This window comes from Hypanus sabinus, chromosome 7, assembly GCF_030144855.1.
Source record: "Hypanus sabinus isolate sHypSab1 chromosome 7, sHypSab1.hap1, whole genome shotgun sequence".
NCBI lineage: Eukaryota > Metazoa > Chordata > Chondrichthyes > Myliobatiformes > Dasyatidae > Hypanus > Hypanus sabinus.
The window spans coordinates 83,919,853-83,936,189 of record NC_082712.1 but is presented as its reverse complement, the minus strand read 5'-3'; the positions used below and the strand labels follow the sequence as shown (position 1 = coordinate 83,936,189).

The window sequence follows — 16,337 nt, the reverse complement described above, 5'->3', positions numbered from 1 at the left end:
CCCGAGTCCGAGTCAAGATCCAAGTCCCGAGTCCGAGTCCAGATCCAAGTTCCCAGTCCAGGTCGAGATCCGAGACCCGAGTCCAGGTCGAGATCCGAGTCCCGAGTCCGGGTCGAGATCCAAGTCCCGAGACCGGGTCAAGATCCAAGTCCCGAAGTCCCGAGTCCAGGTTGGGATCGAAGTCCCGAGTCCAGGTCGAGATCCCCAAGTTCCCAGTCCAGATCGAGATCCAAGTTCCGAATCCAGGTCAAGATCCAAGTCGAGATCCAAATTCCGAGCCCAGGTCGAGATCCGAGTCCCGAGTCCAGGTCGAGATCCAAGTCCCGAGTCCAGGTCGAGATCCAAGTCCCGAGTCCGGGTCGAGATCCAAGTCCCGAGTCCGGGTCGAGATCCGAGTCCGAGTCGAGATCCAAGTCCTGAGTCCAGGTCGAGGTCCAAGTCCCGAGTCCAGATCGAGATCCAAGTCCCGAAGTCCCGAGTCCAGGTCGAGATCCCCAAGTCCCAAGTCCAGGTCGAGATCCCCAAGTTCCCAGTCCAGATCGAGATCCAAGTTCCCAGTCCAGATCGAGATCCAAGTTCCGAGTCCAGGTCGGGATCCAAGTCCCAAGTCCAGGTCGAGATCCCCAAGTTCCCAGTCCAGATCGAGATCCAAGTTCCGAATCCAGGTCAAGATCCAAGTCGAGATCCAAATTCCGAGCCCAGGTCGAGATCCGAGTCCCAAGTCCGGGTTGAGATCCAAGATCCGAGTCTGAGTCGAGATCCAAGTCCCGAGTCCAGGTCGAGATCCAAGTTCCCAGCCCAGGTCGAGATCCAAGTTCCCAGTCCAGATCGAGGTCCAAGTCCCGAGTCCAGGTCGGGATCCAAGTCCCGAGTCCAGGTCGGGATCCAAGTCCCAAGTCCAGGTCGAGATCCCCAAGTTCCCAGTCCAGATCGAGATCCAAGTCCCGAGTCCAGGTCGATATCCAAGTCCCGAGTCCGGGTCGAGATCCAAGTCCCAAGACCAGGTCAAGATCCAAGTCCCGAAGTCCCGAGTCCAGGTCGAGATCCCCAAGTTCCCAGTCCAGATCAAGATCCAAGTTCCGAATCCAGGTCAAGATCCAAGTCGAGATCCAAATTCCGAGCCCAGGTCAAGATCCAAGTCCCGAGTCCAGGTCGAGATCCAAGTCCCGAGTCCGAGTCAAGATCCAAGTCCCGAGTCCGAGTCCAGATCCAAGTTCCCAGTCCAGGTCGAGATCCGAGACCCGAGTCCAGGTCGAGATCCGAGTCCCGAGTCCGGGTCGAGATCCAAGTCCCGAGTCCAGGTCGAGATCCAAGTCCTGAATCCGAGTCGAGATCCAAGTACTGAGTCCAGGTCGAGGTCCAAGTCCCGAGTCCAGATCGAGATCCAAGTCCCGAAGTCCCGAGTCCAGGTCGAGTTCCCCAAGTCCCAAGTCCAGGTCGAGATCCCCAAGTTCCCAGTCCAGATCGAGATCCAAGTTCCCAGTCCAGATCGAGATCCAAGTTCCGAGTCCAGGTCGGGATCCAAGTCCCAAGTCCAGGTCGAGATCCCCAAGTTCCCAGTCCAGATCGAGATCCAAGTTCCGAATCCAGGTCAAGATCCAAGTCGAGATCCAAATTCCGAGCCCAGGTCGAGATCCGAGTCCCGAGTCCAGGTCGAGATCCGAGTCCCAAGTCCGGGTTGAGATCCAAGATCCGAGTCTGAGTCGAGATCCAAGTCCCGAGTCCAGGTCGAGATCCAAGTTCCCAGCCCAGGTCGAGATCCAAGTTCCCAGTCCAGATCGAGGTCCAAGTCCCGAGTCCAGGTCGGGATCCAAGTCCCGAGTCCAGGTCGGGATCCAAGTCCCGAGTCCAGGTCGGGATCCAAGTCCCAAGTCCAGGTCGAGATCCCCAAGTTCCCAGTCCAGATCGAGATCCAAGTCCCTAGTCCAGGTCGGGATCCAAGTCCCGAGTCCGGGTCGAGATCCAAGTCCCAAGACCAGGTCAAGATCCAAGTCCCGAAGTCCCGAGTCCAGGTCGAGATCCCCAAGTTCCCAGTCCAGATCAAGATCCAAGTTCCGAATCCAGGTCAAGATCCAAGTCGAGATCCAAATTCCGAGCCCAGGTCGAGATCCGAGTCCCGAGTCCAGGTCGAGATCCGAGTTCCGAGTCTGAGTCAAGATCCAAGTCCCGAGTCCAGGTCGAGATCCAAGTCCCGAGTCCGAGTCAAGATCCAAGTTCCCAGTCCAGGTCGAGATCCGAGACCCGAGTCCAGGTCGAGATCCGAGTCCCGAATCCGGGTCGAGATCCAAGTCCCGAGACCGGGTCAAGATCCAAGTCCCGAAGTCCCGAATCCAGGTTGGGATCGAAGTCCCGAGTCCAGGTCGAGATCCCCAAGTTCCCAGTCCAGATCGAGATCCAAGTTCCGAATCCAGGTCAAGATCCAAGTCGAGATCCAAATTCCGAGCCCAGGTCGAGATCCGAGTCCCGAGTCCAGGTCGAGATCCAAGTCCCGAGTCCGGGTCGAGATCCAAGTCCCGAGTCCGGGTCGAGATCCAAGTCCCGAGTCCGGGTCGAGATCCAAGTCCCGAGTCCGGGTCGAGATCCGAGTCCGAGTCGAGATCCAAGTCCTGAGTCCAGGTCGAGGTCCAAGTCCCGAGTCCAGATCGAGATCCAAGTCCCGAAGTCCCGAGTCCAGGTCGAGATCCCCAAGTCCCAAGTCCAGGTCGAGATCCCCAAGTTCCCAGTCCAGATCGAGATCCAAGTTCCCAGTCCAGATCAAGATCCAAGTTCCCAGTCCAGATCGAGATCCAAGTTCCGAGTCCAGGTCGGGATCCAAGTCCCAAGTCCAGGTCGAGATCCCCAAGTTCCCAGTCCAGATCGAGATCCAAGTTCCGAATCCAGGTCAAGATCCAAGTCGAGATCCAAATTCCGAGCCCAGGTCGAGATCCGAGTCCCGAGTCCAGGTCGAGATCCGAGTCCCAAGTCCGGGTTGAGATCCAAGATCCGAGTCTGAGTCAAGATCCAAGTCCCGAGTCCAGGTCGAGATCCAAGTTCCCAGCCCAGGTCGAGATCCAAGTTCCCAGTCCAGATCGAGGTCCAAGTCCCGAGTCCAGGTCGGGATCCAAGTCCCGAGTCCAGGTCGGGATCCAAGTCCCAAGTCCAGGTCGAGATCCCCAAGTTCCCAGTCCAGGTCGATATCCAAGTCCCGAGTCCGGGTCGAGATCCAAGTCCCAAGACCAGGTCAAGATCCAAGTCCCGAAGTCCCGAGTCCAGGTCGAGATCCCCAAGTTCCCAGTCCAGATCAAGATCCAAGTTCCGAATCCAGGTCAAGATCCAAGTCGAGATCCAAATTCCGAGCCCAGGTCGAGATCCGAGTCCCGAGTCCAGGTCGAGATCCAAGTCCCGAGTCCAGGTCGAGATCCGAGTTCCAAGTCTGAGTCAAGATCCAAGTCCCGAGTCCAGGTCGAGATCCAAGTCCCGAGTCCGAGTCAAGATCCAAGTCCCGAGTCCGAGTCCAGATCCAAGTTCCCAGTCCAGGTCGAGATCCGAGACCCGAGTCCAGGTCGAGATCCGAGTCCCGAGTCCGGGTCGAGATCCAAGTCCCGAGTCCGAGTCAAGATCCAAGTCCCGAGTCCAGGTTGAGATCCAAGTTCCCAGTCCAGGTCGAGATCCAAGTTCCCAGTCCAGATCGAGATCCAAGTTCCCAGTCCAGATCGAGATCCAAGTCCCGAGTCCGAGTCCAGATCCAAGTTCCCAGTCCAGGTCGAGATCCAAGTCCCGAGTCCAGGTTGAGATCCAAGTCCCGAGTCCAAATTGAGACACAAGTTCAGGTTTCCAGTCCAAGTTATGTCCTGGTCCGGGTTTTACCGGTTTGTTATCCAATGTTTACGTCCTCGCTCTCTGGACTCCTTAGTAACCACCAATAAACACTGTTCTGTTTATATCACTCGTGTCTGTGTCCTGCTCTTGGGTCCGTTCCCAAAGCCCCCTTGTAACAGACTCACTCTCAAGAACTCTTCATCTCATGTCCTCAATACGTATTCCTTATTTATTCATTATTGCTTCTTCTTTTTGCATTTGCACAGTTTGTTGTCTTCTGCACTCTGGTTGATCTTTCATTGATCCTGTTATAGTTACTATTCTATAGATTTGCTGTGTACTCCCGCAGGAAAATGAATCTCAGGGTTGCATGTGGTGGCATATGTACTTTAACAATAAATTTATTCTGAGCTTCGAACATAACATCATATAAGCAGAATTCAGATTAAAAACATAACATAAACATAGTACATAAATTTTGCAAAAATGAATAGAATTGGAACAGAAAATACAGAAGTTATTGTAGTACAAAGTACTAATGTTATTGTACTGGGGTAGAGTTGCAGGGGGAGGGTTCAGTAGGTTCAAGAACCAAATGGATGAAGGGAAGTTGATGTCCTGAACCAGGTGGTGTGGGACTTCAGTCGTCTGTAACTCCTGCTTGATGGTAGCTGTGAGAAGATGGCGTGGCCTGGATGTTGGGGATCTTGGATGATAGATGTTGATATGGCCGATGGTGGGGAGGGATGTGCCTTTGATGTATTGGACTGAGCCCACAATTCTCTGCAGCTCCTTATGTTCCTGCACATTTGAATTGCCACACCAGACCATGATGCAAACAGTCAGCAGTACATCTGTAGAAGTTTGTTAGAGTGTTCAGTGACAAGCCGGAACTCCTAAACCTTATAGAAAGTAAAGATGGTAGCGTGCCTTCTTATGAACGCCTGATGAAGGGTCTTGGCCCGAAAAGTTGACTTTTTATTCAAAGATTCAATGTACATTTATTATCAAAGTACGTATGCAGTATACACCCCTGAGATTTGTCTTCCCACAGACAACCACGAAACAAAGAGACACCATGGAACCTGCTCAAAGAAAAACATCAAACCCTCAATGCGCAAAGAACAAGTTGCACGAGTGGCACAAACAAAAGAGCAGAAAACAGAGGATATAAAACATCAGACCACAAATCATTGAAACAGTTCAGGAATATTCAGTTCAGTCCAATCTAACACTGAACTGCAGGATGCACCCTGACCAAAACCGTACAAAATAGTAGCAAAAAAAAGGAACCAGAAACTAGAAACACGTCATACTGTGAACTCCAGAGTCCGATCCAGAATCCGCACCGGTCAAACTTTGCCCAAGGCCCAGGCCCCGGCAGCAGAGAGGCAGAGGACCAGTCACATGCAGTCAGATGGCACCAGACATCCGCCTGCCTTCCACTCTCATACTCGTTGATTTCAATCCTCCTTGATGCTTTCATTGGTAGTATAGGCAAGAAGTGGAGTTGATCATGGGCTCCCACCCCAACGCCATCTCCAGGCTTCTGGGGTTAGACGCCATAGACCCTGCTCCAAACCTCACTGAACTCCCTCGGAGACAGCAGAGCGCCGGGTCACTCAGTCGGCCCGAAAGTACACCGTCACAGGCTCCAATAGTAGCACAATTGTATTTGAAAGGAAAAGAAGCGATTTTGTGAACTGCCGGAAGGACACTGCTGGTCACGGTGTTTGCTTGTGTCATCATCTTCACGTCCCAGACAGGGAGCTACCAAATTCCTCATGCTGCCTGACCTGTTGAGTTCATCTAGAATTTTGTGTGTGTTACTCTGGATTTCCACCATCTCGTGTGTTTATCATTTAGAGCATTTCTTTTGATTGCATCTATGAGGGGTGATCGATAAGTTTGTGGCATAAGGTAGAAGGAGTCAATTTTGGAAAAACTAGCACGTTTATTTTTCCTGCACTTACACACTTAGCCGAGCGGTCGTGGAGCATACGGATCCCTTCTTTGTAGAAGTCAACATCTTGGACCTCCAGAAGTGATCCACAGTTGGGGTGATTGATAAGTTCATGGCCCAGGGTAGAAGGAGACGAGTTATCCGGCTCACGTTAAATACACATGCAGTTCAACTCTTTGAGTGATTATGCAGAAAGTTTGAAGTTAATAACTCATCTCCTTCTACCTTAGGCCACAAACTTATCAATCCCCCCTCCCCCACTGTGGACATTTCCTGGAGGTCCAAGATCCGTATGCTCCATGACCATTGGACTAAGTGTGTACATGTTGGAGGGGACTATGTTGAAAAATAAATGTGCTAGTGTTTCTAAAATTGACTCCTTCTACCTTTGGCCACGAACTTACCAATCATCTCTCGCATGTGTTGAGCCCAGGACAGATCATCCATCCCATGTGCTCTCACCCAGGAATTTAAAGGACAGCCATGTGCTCATTGTATAGTGGGACAGTCTTGAGGGGCCAAATGGCCTCCTCCTATTCCTGCTGATTTATGTCCTTAGTGAGAAGAACTGTGCCGAGGTTAGACCCTGAACATGCCCAGGGGAGCGGCAACCGGCAATTGTCTGCAATGCCGGTGCTGACCACAGGAGGGAGCGCGAATACAAAGTCCGGTGGAGACAGAATCAGGGTTGATATCATTGCCATATGTCGTAAAAATGTGTTGTCTTTGTGGCAGCAGTAAATGCAATACGTAATAATAGAAAAAAACATGAATTACAGTAAGTGTGTGTGTATCTATATTTACACACACATACACACAAATATAAACTATTAAATATATATAATATTTAAATTAAATAAGTACTCCAGAAATAGAAATAAAAAAGTAATGAGGTAGTGTTCATGGGTTCAATGTCCATTCAGAAATCGGATGGCGGAGGGGAAGAAACTGTTCCTGAATCGCTGAGTTTGTGTCTTCAGGCTTCTGTACCTCCGTCCTCATGGTAGCAATGACAAGAGGGCATGTCATGAGTGTTGGGGTCTTTAACGATGGACACCGCCTTTTTGAGGCATCGCTCCTTGAAGATGTCCTGGATACTGCAGAGGCCAGTGCCCATGATGGAGCTGACCGAGTTCACAACTCTCTGCAGCTGATTTCCATCCCGTGCAGTGACCCACTTTCCCTGCCATACCAGACGGTGATGCAGCCAGTCAGAATGCTCTCCATTGTACATCTGTAGTAGTTTGTGAGTGTTTTTGGTGACGTACCAAATCTCTTCAAACAGTTATGATTATCTTTCTATAGATTTATTGAGTCTGCCCACAGGAAAGTGAATCTCAGGGTTGTATATGGTGACATGCATGTACTTCGATAATAAATTTACTTTGACCTTTTGAGCACAGTTTTGTGTAACTCGGTAACAGCTCAGAGATCTAAATTCAGTTCCAATACCATCCATAAGGAGTTTGTACCATGACCGGGTGGGTTTCCTCCCATAGTGTGCCAGTCAGTAGGGTAATTGGCCATAGTAAGTGGTCCCATGTTTAGGCTAGGGTTAAATCAGGGGGTTGCTGGGCAGTGAGGCTCAAAGGGCCGGAAAGGCCCATTCCACGACGTATTGTTAAATTAAAAATAAATAGAATATTTTAAGAATAAAGTATCATTTTGGGAAAGGAGGTGACGGGCTTGTCGGCAATGTTGCGATCTGCAGTACGAGTGAATAGTGGTGATGTGAGCAGGCCGGGCCAGGCAGTAGAGTTCACACCAAGTCCCACTGGGCAAAGGGGGCTGAGGGAGAACGAGGACGGAGTCTGTACTGCCATTCACGACCAGTCCTCCAGGAACAACGTCAGGCAGGAGGAGGTTCTGCAATAATCACAAGTCAATGTCGGAAACACTTGGCAGGTGAGCAGTGTGCGTGGTGAGAGAAACAAAAGTTTCTTCAGACAGACAGACATACTTCATTGATCCTGAGGGAAATTTGGTTTTATTATAGCCGCACCAACCAAGAATAGTGAAGAAATATAGCAATATAAAACCATAAATAATTACATAAGTTAACCATGCCAAGTGGAAATAAGTCCAGGACCAGCCTATTGGCTCAGGGTGTCTGACACTCCGAGGGAGGAGTTGTAAAGTTTGATGGCCACAGGCAGGAATGACTTCCTATGACGCTCAGTGTTGCATCTCGGTGGAATGAGTCTCTGGCTGAATGTACTCCTGTGCCTAACCAGTACATTATGGAGTGGATGGGAGTCATTGTCCAAGATGGCATGCAACTTGGACAGCATCCTCTTTTCAGACATCACCGTCAGAGAGTCTAGTTCCAACCCCACAACATCACTGGCCTTACGAATGAGTTTGTTGATTCTGTTGGTGTCTGCTACCCTCAACCTACTGTCCCAGCGCACAACAGCAAACATGATAGCACTGGCCACCACAGCCTCGTAGAACATCCTCAGCATCGTCCGGCAGATGTTAAAGGACCTCAGTCTCCTCAGGAAATAGAGACGACTCTGACCCTTCTTGTAGACAGCCTCAGTGTTCTTTGACCAGTCCAGTGTATTGTCCATTCGTATCCCCAGGTATTTGTAATCCTCCACTATGTCCACACACAAAGGAGAAGTCCAGGCCCTCTCTCATCATTTTTCTCTGTCACTACCTTTCTCTCTCCCCCTCCTTTCTTTCTCTCCCTTTCCTCATCTCTCTCTCTCTCTCTCTTTCTTTCTCTACCTATCCAGAAGGCGTCTGACCTGTTGGGTGTCTGCACAAATTTTTCTATTGAGTGCCTGTAGTTTCCTGAGAGTTTCCGAGGCTTCAGGTGAGTCTTGAGAGAAAAAGTGAGACACAGAGGGTGAATCTGCCTCATCTGCTCCTCAACCCTTCCCAGCGCAGGTTGGCCACACACTCCTGTTTTCATCATGTTTATCTCTCTCCCCTCCTCCTCCTTTCCCCTATCCCCCTCATTCCATCTCCTTCCTCCTCCTCCTTGCCACTCCTTCCCTCTCCCCTCCACCCTCTCCGTCCCGCGGATGTTTACCCACAGGTTGCGCTCGGACGGTTCCTACCCCCGGGAGGGAGGAGACACCGAGGGGGAGGTCTCTCTCCCTCCGCCCTCCCGAGCGAGGAGGAAGTTGGAGAACAAAAGAGCGAGCGGCGGAGGGAGAGGCCGGCGGAGGGGCAGCGATAGCCCCAGGTAGGCAGTGGGTGAGGGAGGAGGGAATGAGGGGTGGTCGCGATCCCGGGTTCGCACCTTCGGGCGGTAAAACTTCCCGACGCGCTCCGTTTGGAGAGAAGTGAAAGTGTGAGTGACTCCGGAGGGAAGGGGAGAGTAGCGGCCGGATTACTCTCCTCACACTCCTCACCTCTAATCCCTCCCGACTCTCCTCGTCTCCCTCTCTACCTCACACTCAACACCCTACATATCACCTCCCGACATCGCTCACCGTTTGCTGGAGGTGGTGGTTGGACACTGAGTGGGACCTGGTGATGTGGTGAGGATCCTTGAGGTGTTGTGGGGGTGGGGGCTCTGTCCCTTTCCCCATCTCTCATCCCTCTCATCATCTCTCTCCCCATCTCTTTCTCCCTTTCCTCTCCCCCTCTCTCTCCCCTCTCTCTCCCCCTCTCTCTCCCCCCTCTCTCTCCCCCCTCTCTCCCCCCCTCTCTCCCCCCCTCTCTCCCCCCCTCTCTCCCCCCTCTCTCTCCCCCCCTCTCCCCCCTCTCCCCCCTCTCTGTCCCCATCTCCTACTCTTTTCCCTCTTTCTCTCCCATTCTCTCTATTTCCCTGACTCTCCCTCCTTTTCCTTTGCTTTTCTCAGTCTCCCCATCTCTCTGTCCTGTCCTCTCTTTCCCTCTCTTCTCTCACTTTTTCCACCCCTCCCTTTCTCTTGTTCTTCCCTTTCCTCTCACTCATTCTTACTTTCTCCTCCCCTCTTTCGCTCTCCTCACGTGGAATCCTGCTGTGCACATCTTGCCGGTTGCCCTTTGTATCCCGGAGATGATGGTACGTTGCAGATGAAGTGATCAGGATGTATGAGATGTCCAGCCACGAATTATGTCACCAGAGCAAAGTTCCTCTTTATTCATGTAAACATTCAGCTAAGAATGTGGCTGTTTGAATCCTGTATGGTGCTATCCCCTTGGAACTCAGCCTCTTCTGTCCATTGATACACAACAGAGCCTCACCCCTCCAGCCAACCCTGTCTGACAGACTGTATCCCCAGCACGATCCTCGAATCAGAACCGGCATATGTTGTGAAATTTGTTTCTCTCTGTGACAGCAGTACAATGCAAGACATAATAGAGAAAAGATCTGAATTGCAATGTGTACACGTATATTAAATAGTTAAATTAAGAAATAGTGCAGAAACAGAAATAGAAATTAAAAAGTAGTGAGGAAGTATTCATGGGTTGAATATCCTTTCAGAAATCAGGTGGCAGAGGGGAAGAAGCTGTTCCTGAATTATTGAGTGTGTGTCTTCAGGCTTCTGTACCTCCTCCCTGATGGTAACAATGAGGAGAAGGCATGTCCTGGGTGATGGGTGCTCTAAATGATGGCTGCCGCCTTTTTAAGGCATCACTGCTTGAAGATGTCCTGGATACTATGGAGGCTAGAGCCCATGATGGAGCTGGCCGAGTTTACCACTTCCGAGGCAGCGGTAGGTGTGGAGGGGAGGCTGGTTTCCCAGATGTGCTGAGCTGTACCCACAACTCTCTGCAGTTGTTGCAGTCACGTGCAGTACCAAGCTATTCTGCGTCCAGGCCCAGTGCATTGATAAAAATGGGCAAGGGTTGATGGGGATGACCAGATTTCTGCAGCCTCTGAAGAAGTGGAGGGAGTGGTGAGCTTTCTTGGCCCAGACAGGCTACTGATGATGTCCACTCATACATCAAGAGTCCATCTTATCGTACGAGAGGTAATTCAAGTGAAAGTGGGAAGGATCTGTGGGAGAGTTTGGGATTAGAGGACACAGCCATAAGTTCATAACATAGAGAAGCAGAATTAGGCCTTTTGGTCCAGTGAGTCTGCTCTGCTATTTCATCAAGGAACTTTCTCTCCAATGTCAGCACATCTTTTCTTAGATAAGGGGCCCAAAACTGCTCACAATACTCCAAGTGAGGCCTCACCAGTGCTTTATAAAGCATCAGAATAAAGGGACATCCCTTTAGATCTGAGATGAGGGAATTCTTCAGCCAGAGGGTAGTGAATCTGTGGAATCGTTTATCGCAGATGGCTGTGGAGGTCGTCATTGGCACTATTTAAGGCAGAGACTAATAGGTTCACAACTAATAGAGGGTCTGCGGGTTACCTGGAGAATGAAGTTGAAAAGATATTGGCCATGATTGAATGGTGGAGCACACTCAACAGGCTGAATGGCGTAATTCTACTTCTGTACCTTATGATCCCCAAGTGTTGGTATACAGCCATCTTTGATCATGGCACATACAGCCTCTTGGATCTTTGAGCATTGCCGCCTTAGATCCTGGCATGCACAACTCCAGAGCGTTGCCATCTTTGATTCTCCTGGAGCTTCTCCATCTTTTATGGCTGGTATGCTAATGCCAAGCCCTTGCTGATCCAAGTCTCTCAGCTGTAGGAGACCGGCGGTTTGATCATGAATGCTGATGATATTGGCTGGGCCCTGAAGCCGCAGGAAGCAGTAGGTAGTTAGGCACTGGGATTGGAATGTATTGACCGGGGACAATTGCCTCTGGATCACTTAAGCAACAAGCAACCTCTAGCTTGTTGCAGATTCCAGCATGAGTAGTTCCTTGTGCCTCCAGAGCAGGGTTCCCAACCTTCTTTTATGCCATGGACCAATACCGTTAAACAAGAGGTCCATGGACCTCAGGATGGGAATCTGTACACTTTACTGGGGACGCCTCAATATGGGATTTCAAGACAGAGTCCCCTCAGTGCAGGGAACAACCCACTGCTTGGACAGTTTAAATGCCGGGCCAGATGGATAGAAAAGGCAGGGTGTCTGGACCAGAGGCGAGGGTCCTGCTCGCTGTTCCGTGACATTCACTCCACTCTCCGCGGCACTGAGGCCAAGGCTGTGTCCTGCTCTGGCTGCCCCACTGTGTGATGAACTGAGGCTTCGGGTCTACGGGCTCACTCTCATTCTGAATGCTTTTATTATCTACACAATCTGTGTTTTCTCTCGCTCTCTCTGTGCACATTTGGTGTTTGTTGGTCTCTTTTTACTGGATTCTTTCAGGTTTCTCGTTTCGTGGCTGCCTGTAAGCAGACAAATCTCAAGGTTGTGTAACTTATACATACTTCCATAATAAATGTACTTTGGACTTTGCATTTTAAACTATTTACTTATATTTGTGACTTATGCTAGTGTTCTTTATACCTTGCATTCTACTGCACTCATATGCGTTTGCAAAGTAAAGAAGACCAAAGAAATCACCAAATGGTTTGAGGGCCATTTCCCGCCTCAAATTTCTTGTTCTCTTTAGAACTGTAGGTAAATTTGAGGAGAGGTTTCTCCTGCTACGGGCACTGCCTGACCAGCTGAGTGTTTCCTGCTTTTTTCTGATTTTGTTCCTCTTATTCAATGTTCAAGAGATTTACCGAAGTGCCGCTCAGGAGTGAAAATGAATAAAAATGAGACAAATGTTAAAGAAACACTCAGCAGGCCGATCAGCATCTGTGGAGGCAGAAACAGTTAATTAGAATGGTGGTGTATGTAATATTGGTAGCTCTGGTTGAGGTGTTAATGTTGCGGTGTTCGGTGGCACCTGGTTGGCTACCCTTCAGTTGGCCTTTGAATTCCATTGGCTCGCATTTCTTTGACCCTCAGTGGTTCATAGATGGTGTATTTTAATATGTTTGTTTACAGAGTTATCAGAGGAGAACCATGCTTCTTAAAATTCTTGCCCCTGCTTTGTGTTTGCCTGCATCTGTGGTGTCCCAGTTAAAGAGGTGTCCTTCTCGGTCTTTATATACCGAGATTGGTGACAGTGGATCGTGTCTTTGTACTGCCGGTTTGTGTTCCTGTAAACGAGGGTAGCGTTTACGTCCTGTCTGGCTGACGTAGTTCTTGCTGCATTCTCCACAGGTGATCCTGTACACCACACTGCTTTTGTCAGTTGACTTACAGGTATTTTGTTTTTTGAGGCAAGCTTCCTTAAAGTTTCAGGTTGTAGTGTCATCGCTGATTAATTGGACTCTGAAAACTCACGGTTGTTACTCATAGAGTTGTAGAGAAGTACAGCACAAAAACAGGCCCAAACTCGTGCACAAGGAGAGAGGCATGGCTCCTGTCACACACACACACACACATGAACTCTGAACAGAGGTATTGCATTTTCTTTTACAAAATTGGCTAGCAGTTATAGATATTGACTAATGGGTTACCTTGTGTATACTCAGAAGCCATCTTATTAGACACCTCCTGTACCTAGTAAAGTGGCCAATGTTCATGGTCTTCTGCTGCTATATCCCGTCCACTTCAAGGTTCGATGTGTTGAGCATTCAGAGATGCTCTACTGCACGTTACCATTGTTGTAACGTGAGGTTATTTGAGTTACTGGGGCCTTCCAGTGAGCTTGAAGCAGCCTGGCCCTTCTCCTCTGACCTCTCTCATTAACACGGCATGTTCTCCCACAGCACAGCTGCTCACTGAAGGCCTTTTCGGTTCTCGCACCTTCCTTTGTAAACTCTGGAGATTATTGTGCTTGAAAATCAAACCACCCTGTCTGGCACCAACAATCATCCCACGGTCAAAGTCACTCAGATCACATTTCTTCCACATTCTGACGTTTGGTCTGAACAACAACTGAACCTCTTGACCACGTCTGCATGCTTTATTGCATTGAGTTGCTGCCACGTGATTGGCTGTTTAGATATTTACATTAACGAGCAGGTGTTCAGATGTAGGTATTAAAGTGAGTGTGTGTTCAAATTCTTTATTTTCCAGGTCAATCACCATTCACAATATGGGTGTTAAACGTTAACCGAAACTACAAGAGGATAACTGATGAGGCTCTGAAGTTAGTAAAGTAATTGTCCCTCAGTTGGAGTGTCTCTTACATCAGAATCAGGTTTAATATCACTGACATACGTTGTGAAATTTGTTGCCTTTGCGGCAGCAGTACAATGCAATACATAATAGAAAATATATGAATTACATTACGTTCAATAAGTTCAATAAAAATAGTTCAATAAGTAGTGCAAAAATAGAAATGATAAAGTAGTGAGGTGGTGTTCATGGGTTCAATGTCCATTCAGAAATCGGATGGCAGAGGGGACGAAGTTGTTCCTGAATCGTTGAGTGTGTGTCCTCAGGCTTCTGTGCCTCCTCCTTGATAGTAGCAACAAGAATAAGGCATGACCTGGGTGGTGGAAGTCCTTAATGATGGATGCTGCCTTTTTCAGGCATCGCTCCTTGAAGATGTCCGGGACATGATGAAGGCTAGTGCCTATGACGGGGCTGACTCATTTTACAATTCTCTGCAGCTTACTTTGCCCCTGTGTAGGCTGCCCCCCTCCCCCCACCGCCAGTGCCGGACGGTGATGCAGCCGGTTAGAATCTCTTCACGGTACGTCTTTCTGTTGCATTCTTTTCTTGCCTTCATATGCCAAGTGGCTCCAGTTCCCTCGTGTGCAAAATGAAACTGTGCTCTTCAAAGGCCTTTCTTGCCTGGGTTGACTGCACAGTGTCTGGACTTAACCCTTGCCTTGCTGTAACGTCCATAACATGGAAACATGCCATTCGGCCCTGCTTTTCCATGCTGGCCAAGTAGTTGACCTAAGCTAGTTCAATTTCTCTCCCTTTGGCCCATATCCCACTAACCCTTTCCTGTCCATCTCCGTGGGCCTTCCACCAGTCAAAGTTGACCATGGATGTTGCGAGCCAGGACTAAGTTATGGAGGGAAAGCTGTCGCCTGTGTAGCAAGCTCCCCTTCTCCACACAGCCTTTTCCTGTGGGTGGGTACAGTCAAAAGGCAGTGGAGGTTTGGGATCAGAGGTTACCTTCGCCAAGATGAGCTGCCAACCATGGCCAACAAGCCCCATCTGCCCGAAGCGACTGGTTTTAATGCATCTTTGCCCCTTCTCCTGTCAGTAAGAATGGTTTCACCTGGCTTAGTAGCTAAAGCTACACGTTAAGATCAACAGCTGGACTTGGTTCACAAGATCACAAAACAAAGGAGCAGAAGCAGGCCATTTGGCCCATCGAGTCTGCTCTGCCACTATACCATGAGCTAAACTATTCTCCCATCTAGTTCCAGATGCTATCTGAGATACACGCCATTGAGAGCATTTAATAGGTATTGGGAGTTTGTCCCCATTACCACCCTCAGCAACCTATATACCTAATAATAATAATACTTTATTGATCCTGAGTGGGAAATTCTTTCGTTACAGCAGCAACATTTAAAAACACACTTAGTGTGCAGACTTAACTAAGTACAGAATAATAACAAACACAATAATCATCTACCAATGTGCAATAGTGTGCAAAATAATGTACGAAATAATGAAACAGAGACTGCTGTACTATGATGTGTATTCTCCTCTCGCACAGAGATGAATGGTTGCTTAAGTTTATTGCATTTGGTCGGAAAGATTTTCAGTAATGATCCTTGTGACAGCGAAGCTGAATGAGCCTGTTTGAAAGGCCCTGCTGCTTACTCAGTAGGTCGTGGAGAGGATGTGCCAGATTGTCCATAATGGATAACAGTTTGTTTAGTGACTCCTCTCCGCCACAAACTCAAAAAGGGTCTGGGTTGTAGCCAAGGATGGATCCAGTCTTTCTGATGAGTTTGTTTAGTCTCTTTGCATCAACGGCACCGATGCTGCTCCCCAGCATAAAGCCGCAAAGAAGGCTGCACTCTCAACAATGGACTTGTTTTTTAAATGTTATAAACGTACCGGCCTCAACCGCTGTCCAAAGAACATGAGAAATAGGAGCAGGAGTCGGCCTTCTGGCCCATCGAGCCTGCTCACCATTCAGTAAGATAGGAGCAGGAGTCGGCCTTCTGGCCCGTCGAACCTGCTCTCCATTCAGTAAGATAGGAGCAGGAGTCGGCCTTCTGGCCCATCGAGCCTGCTCCACCATTCAGTAAGATAGGAGCAGGAGTCGGCCTTCCGGCCCATCGAGCCTGCTCACCATTCAGTAAGATAGGAGCAGGAGTCGGCCTTCCGGCCCGTCGAGCCTACTCACCATTCAGTAAGATAGGAGCAGGAGTCGGCCTTCCGGCCCGTCGAGCCTGCTCACCATTCAGTAAGATAGGAGCAGGAGTCGGCCTTCCGGCCCGTCGAGCCTGCTCACCATTCAGTAAGGTAGGAGCAGGAGTCGGCCTTCTGGCCCATCGAGCCTGCTCCACCATTCAGTAAGATAGGAGCAGGAGTCGGCCTTCTGGCCCGTCGAGCCTGCTCACCATTCAGTAAGGTAGGAGCAGGAGTCGGCCTTCTGGCCCATCGAGCCTGCTCCACCATTCAGTAAGGTAGGAGCAGGAGTCGGCCTTCTGGCCTGTCGAGCCTGCTCTCCATTCAGTAAGATAGGAGCAGGAGTCGGCCTTCTGGCCCGTCGAGCCTGCTCCACCATTCAGTAAGATAGG

General features: G+C 49.6%; 1 protein-coding gene across 8 annotated transcripts in view; it reads left to right on the top strand.

Moving 5' to 3' along the window:
* The window catches only part of LOC132396914 (phospholipid scramblase 1-like), a 131,078-nt gene that overhangs the window by 31,383 nt on the left and 83,358 nt on the right, over positions 1 to 16,337 (top strand). Inside the window, exons 1-2 of one of the 8 annotated variants that reach the window (XM_059975007.1) lie at positions 8,784 to 8,957; positions 13,693 to 13,774. Coding sequence is in view for 2 of the 8 variants with exons in the window: in XM_059975010.1 (XP_059830993.1) it covers positions 8,683 to 8,957 (275 nt within the window). In the remaining 6 variants the exon portion in view is untranslated. Of the gene's footprint in view, positions 1 to 8,256; positions 8,958 to 10,196; positions 10,420 to 13,692; positions 13,775 to 16,337 lie in introns of those variants that run through there. The other 7 variants (XM_059975003.1, XM_059975011.1, XM_059975010.1 and 4 more) reach the window with 7 other exon arrangements.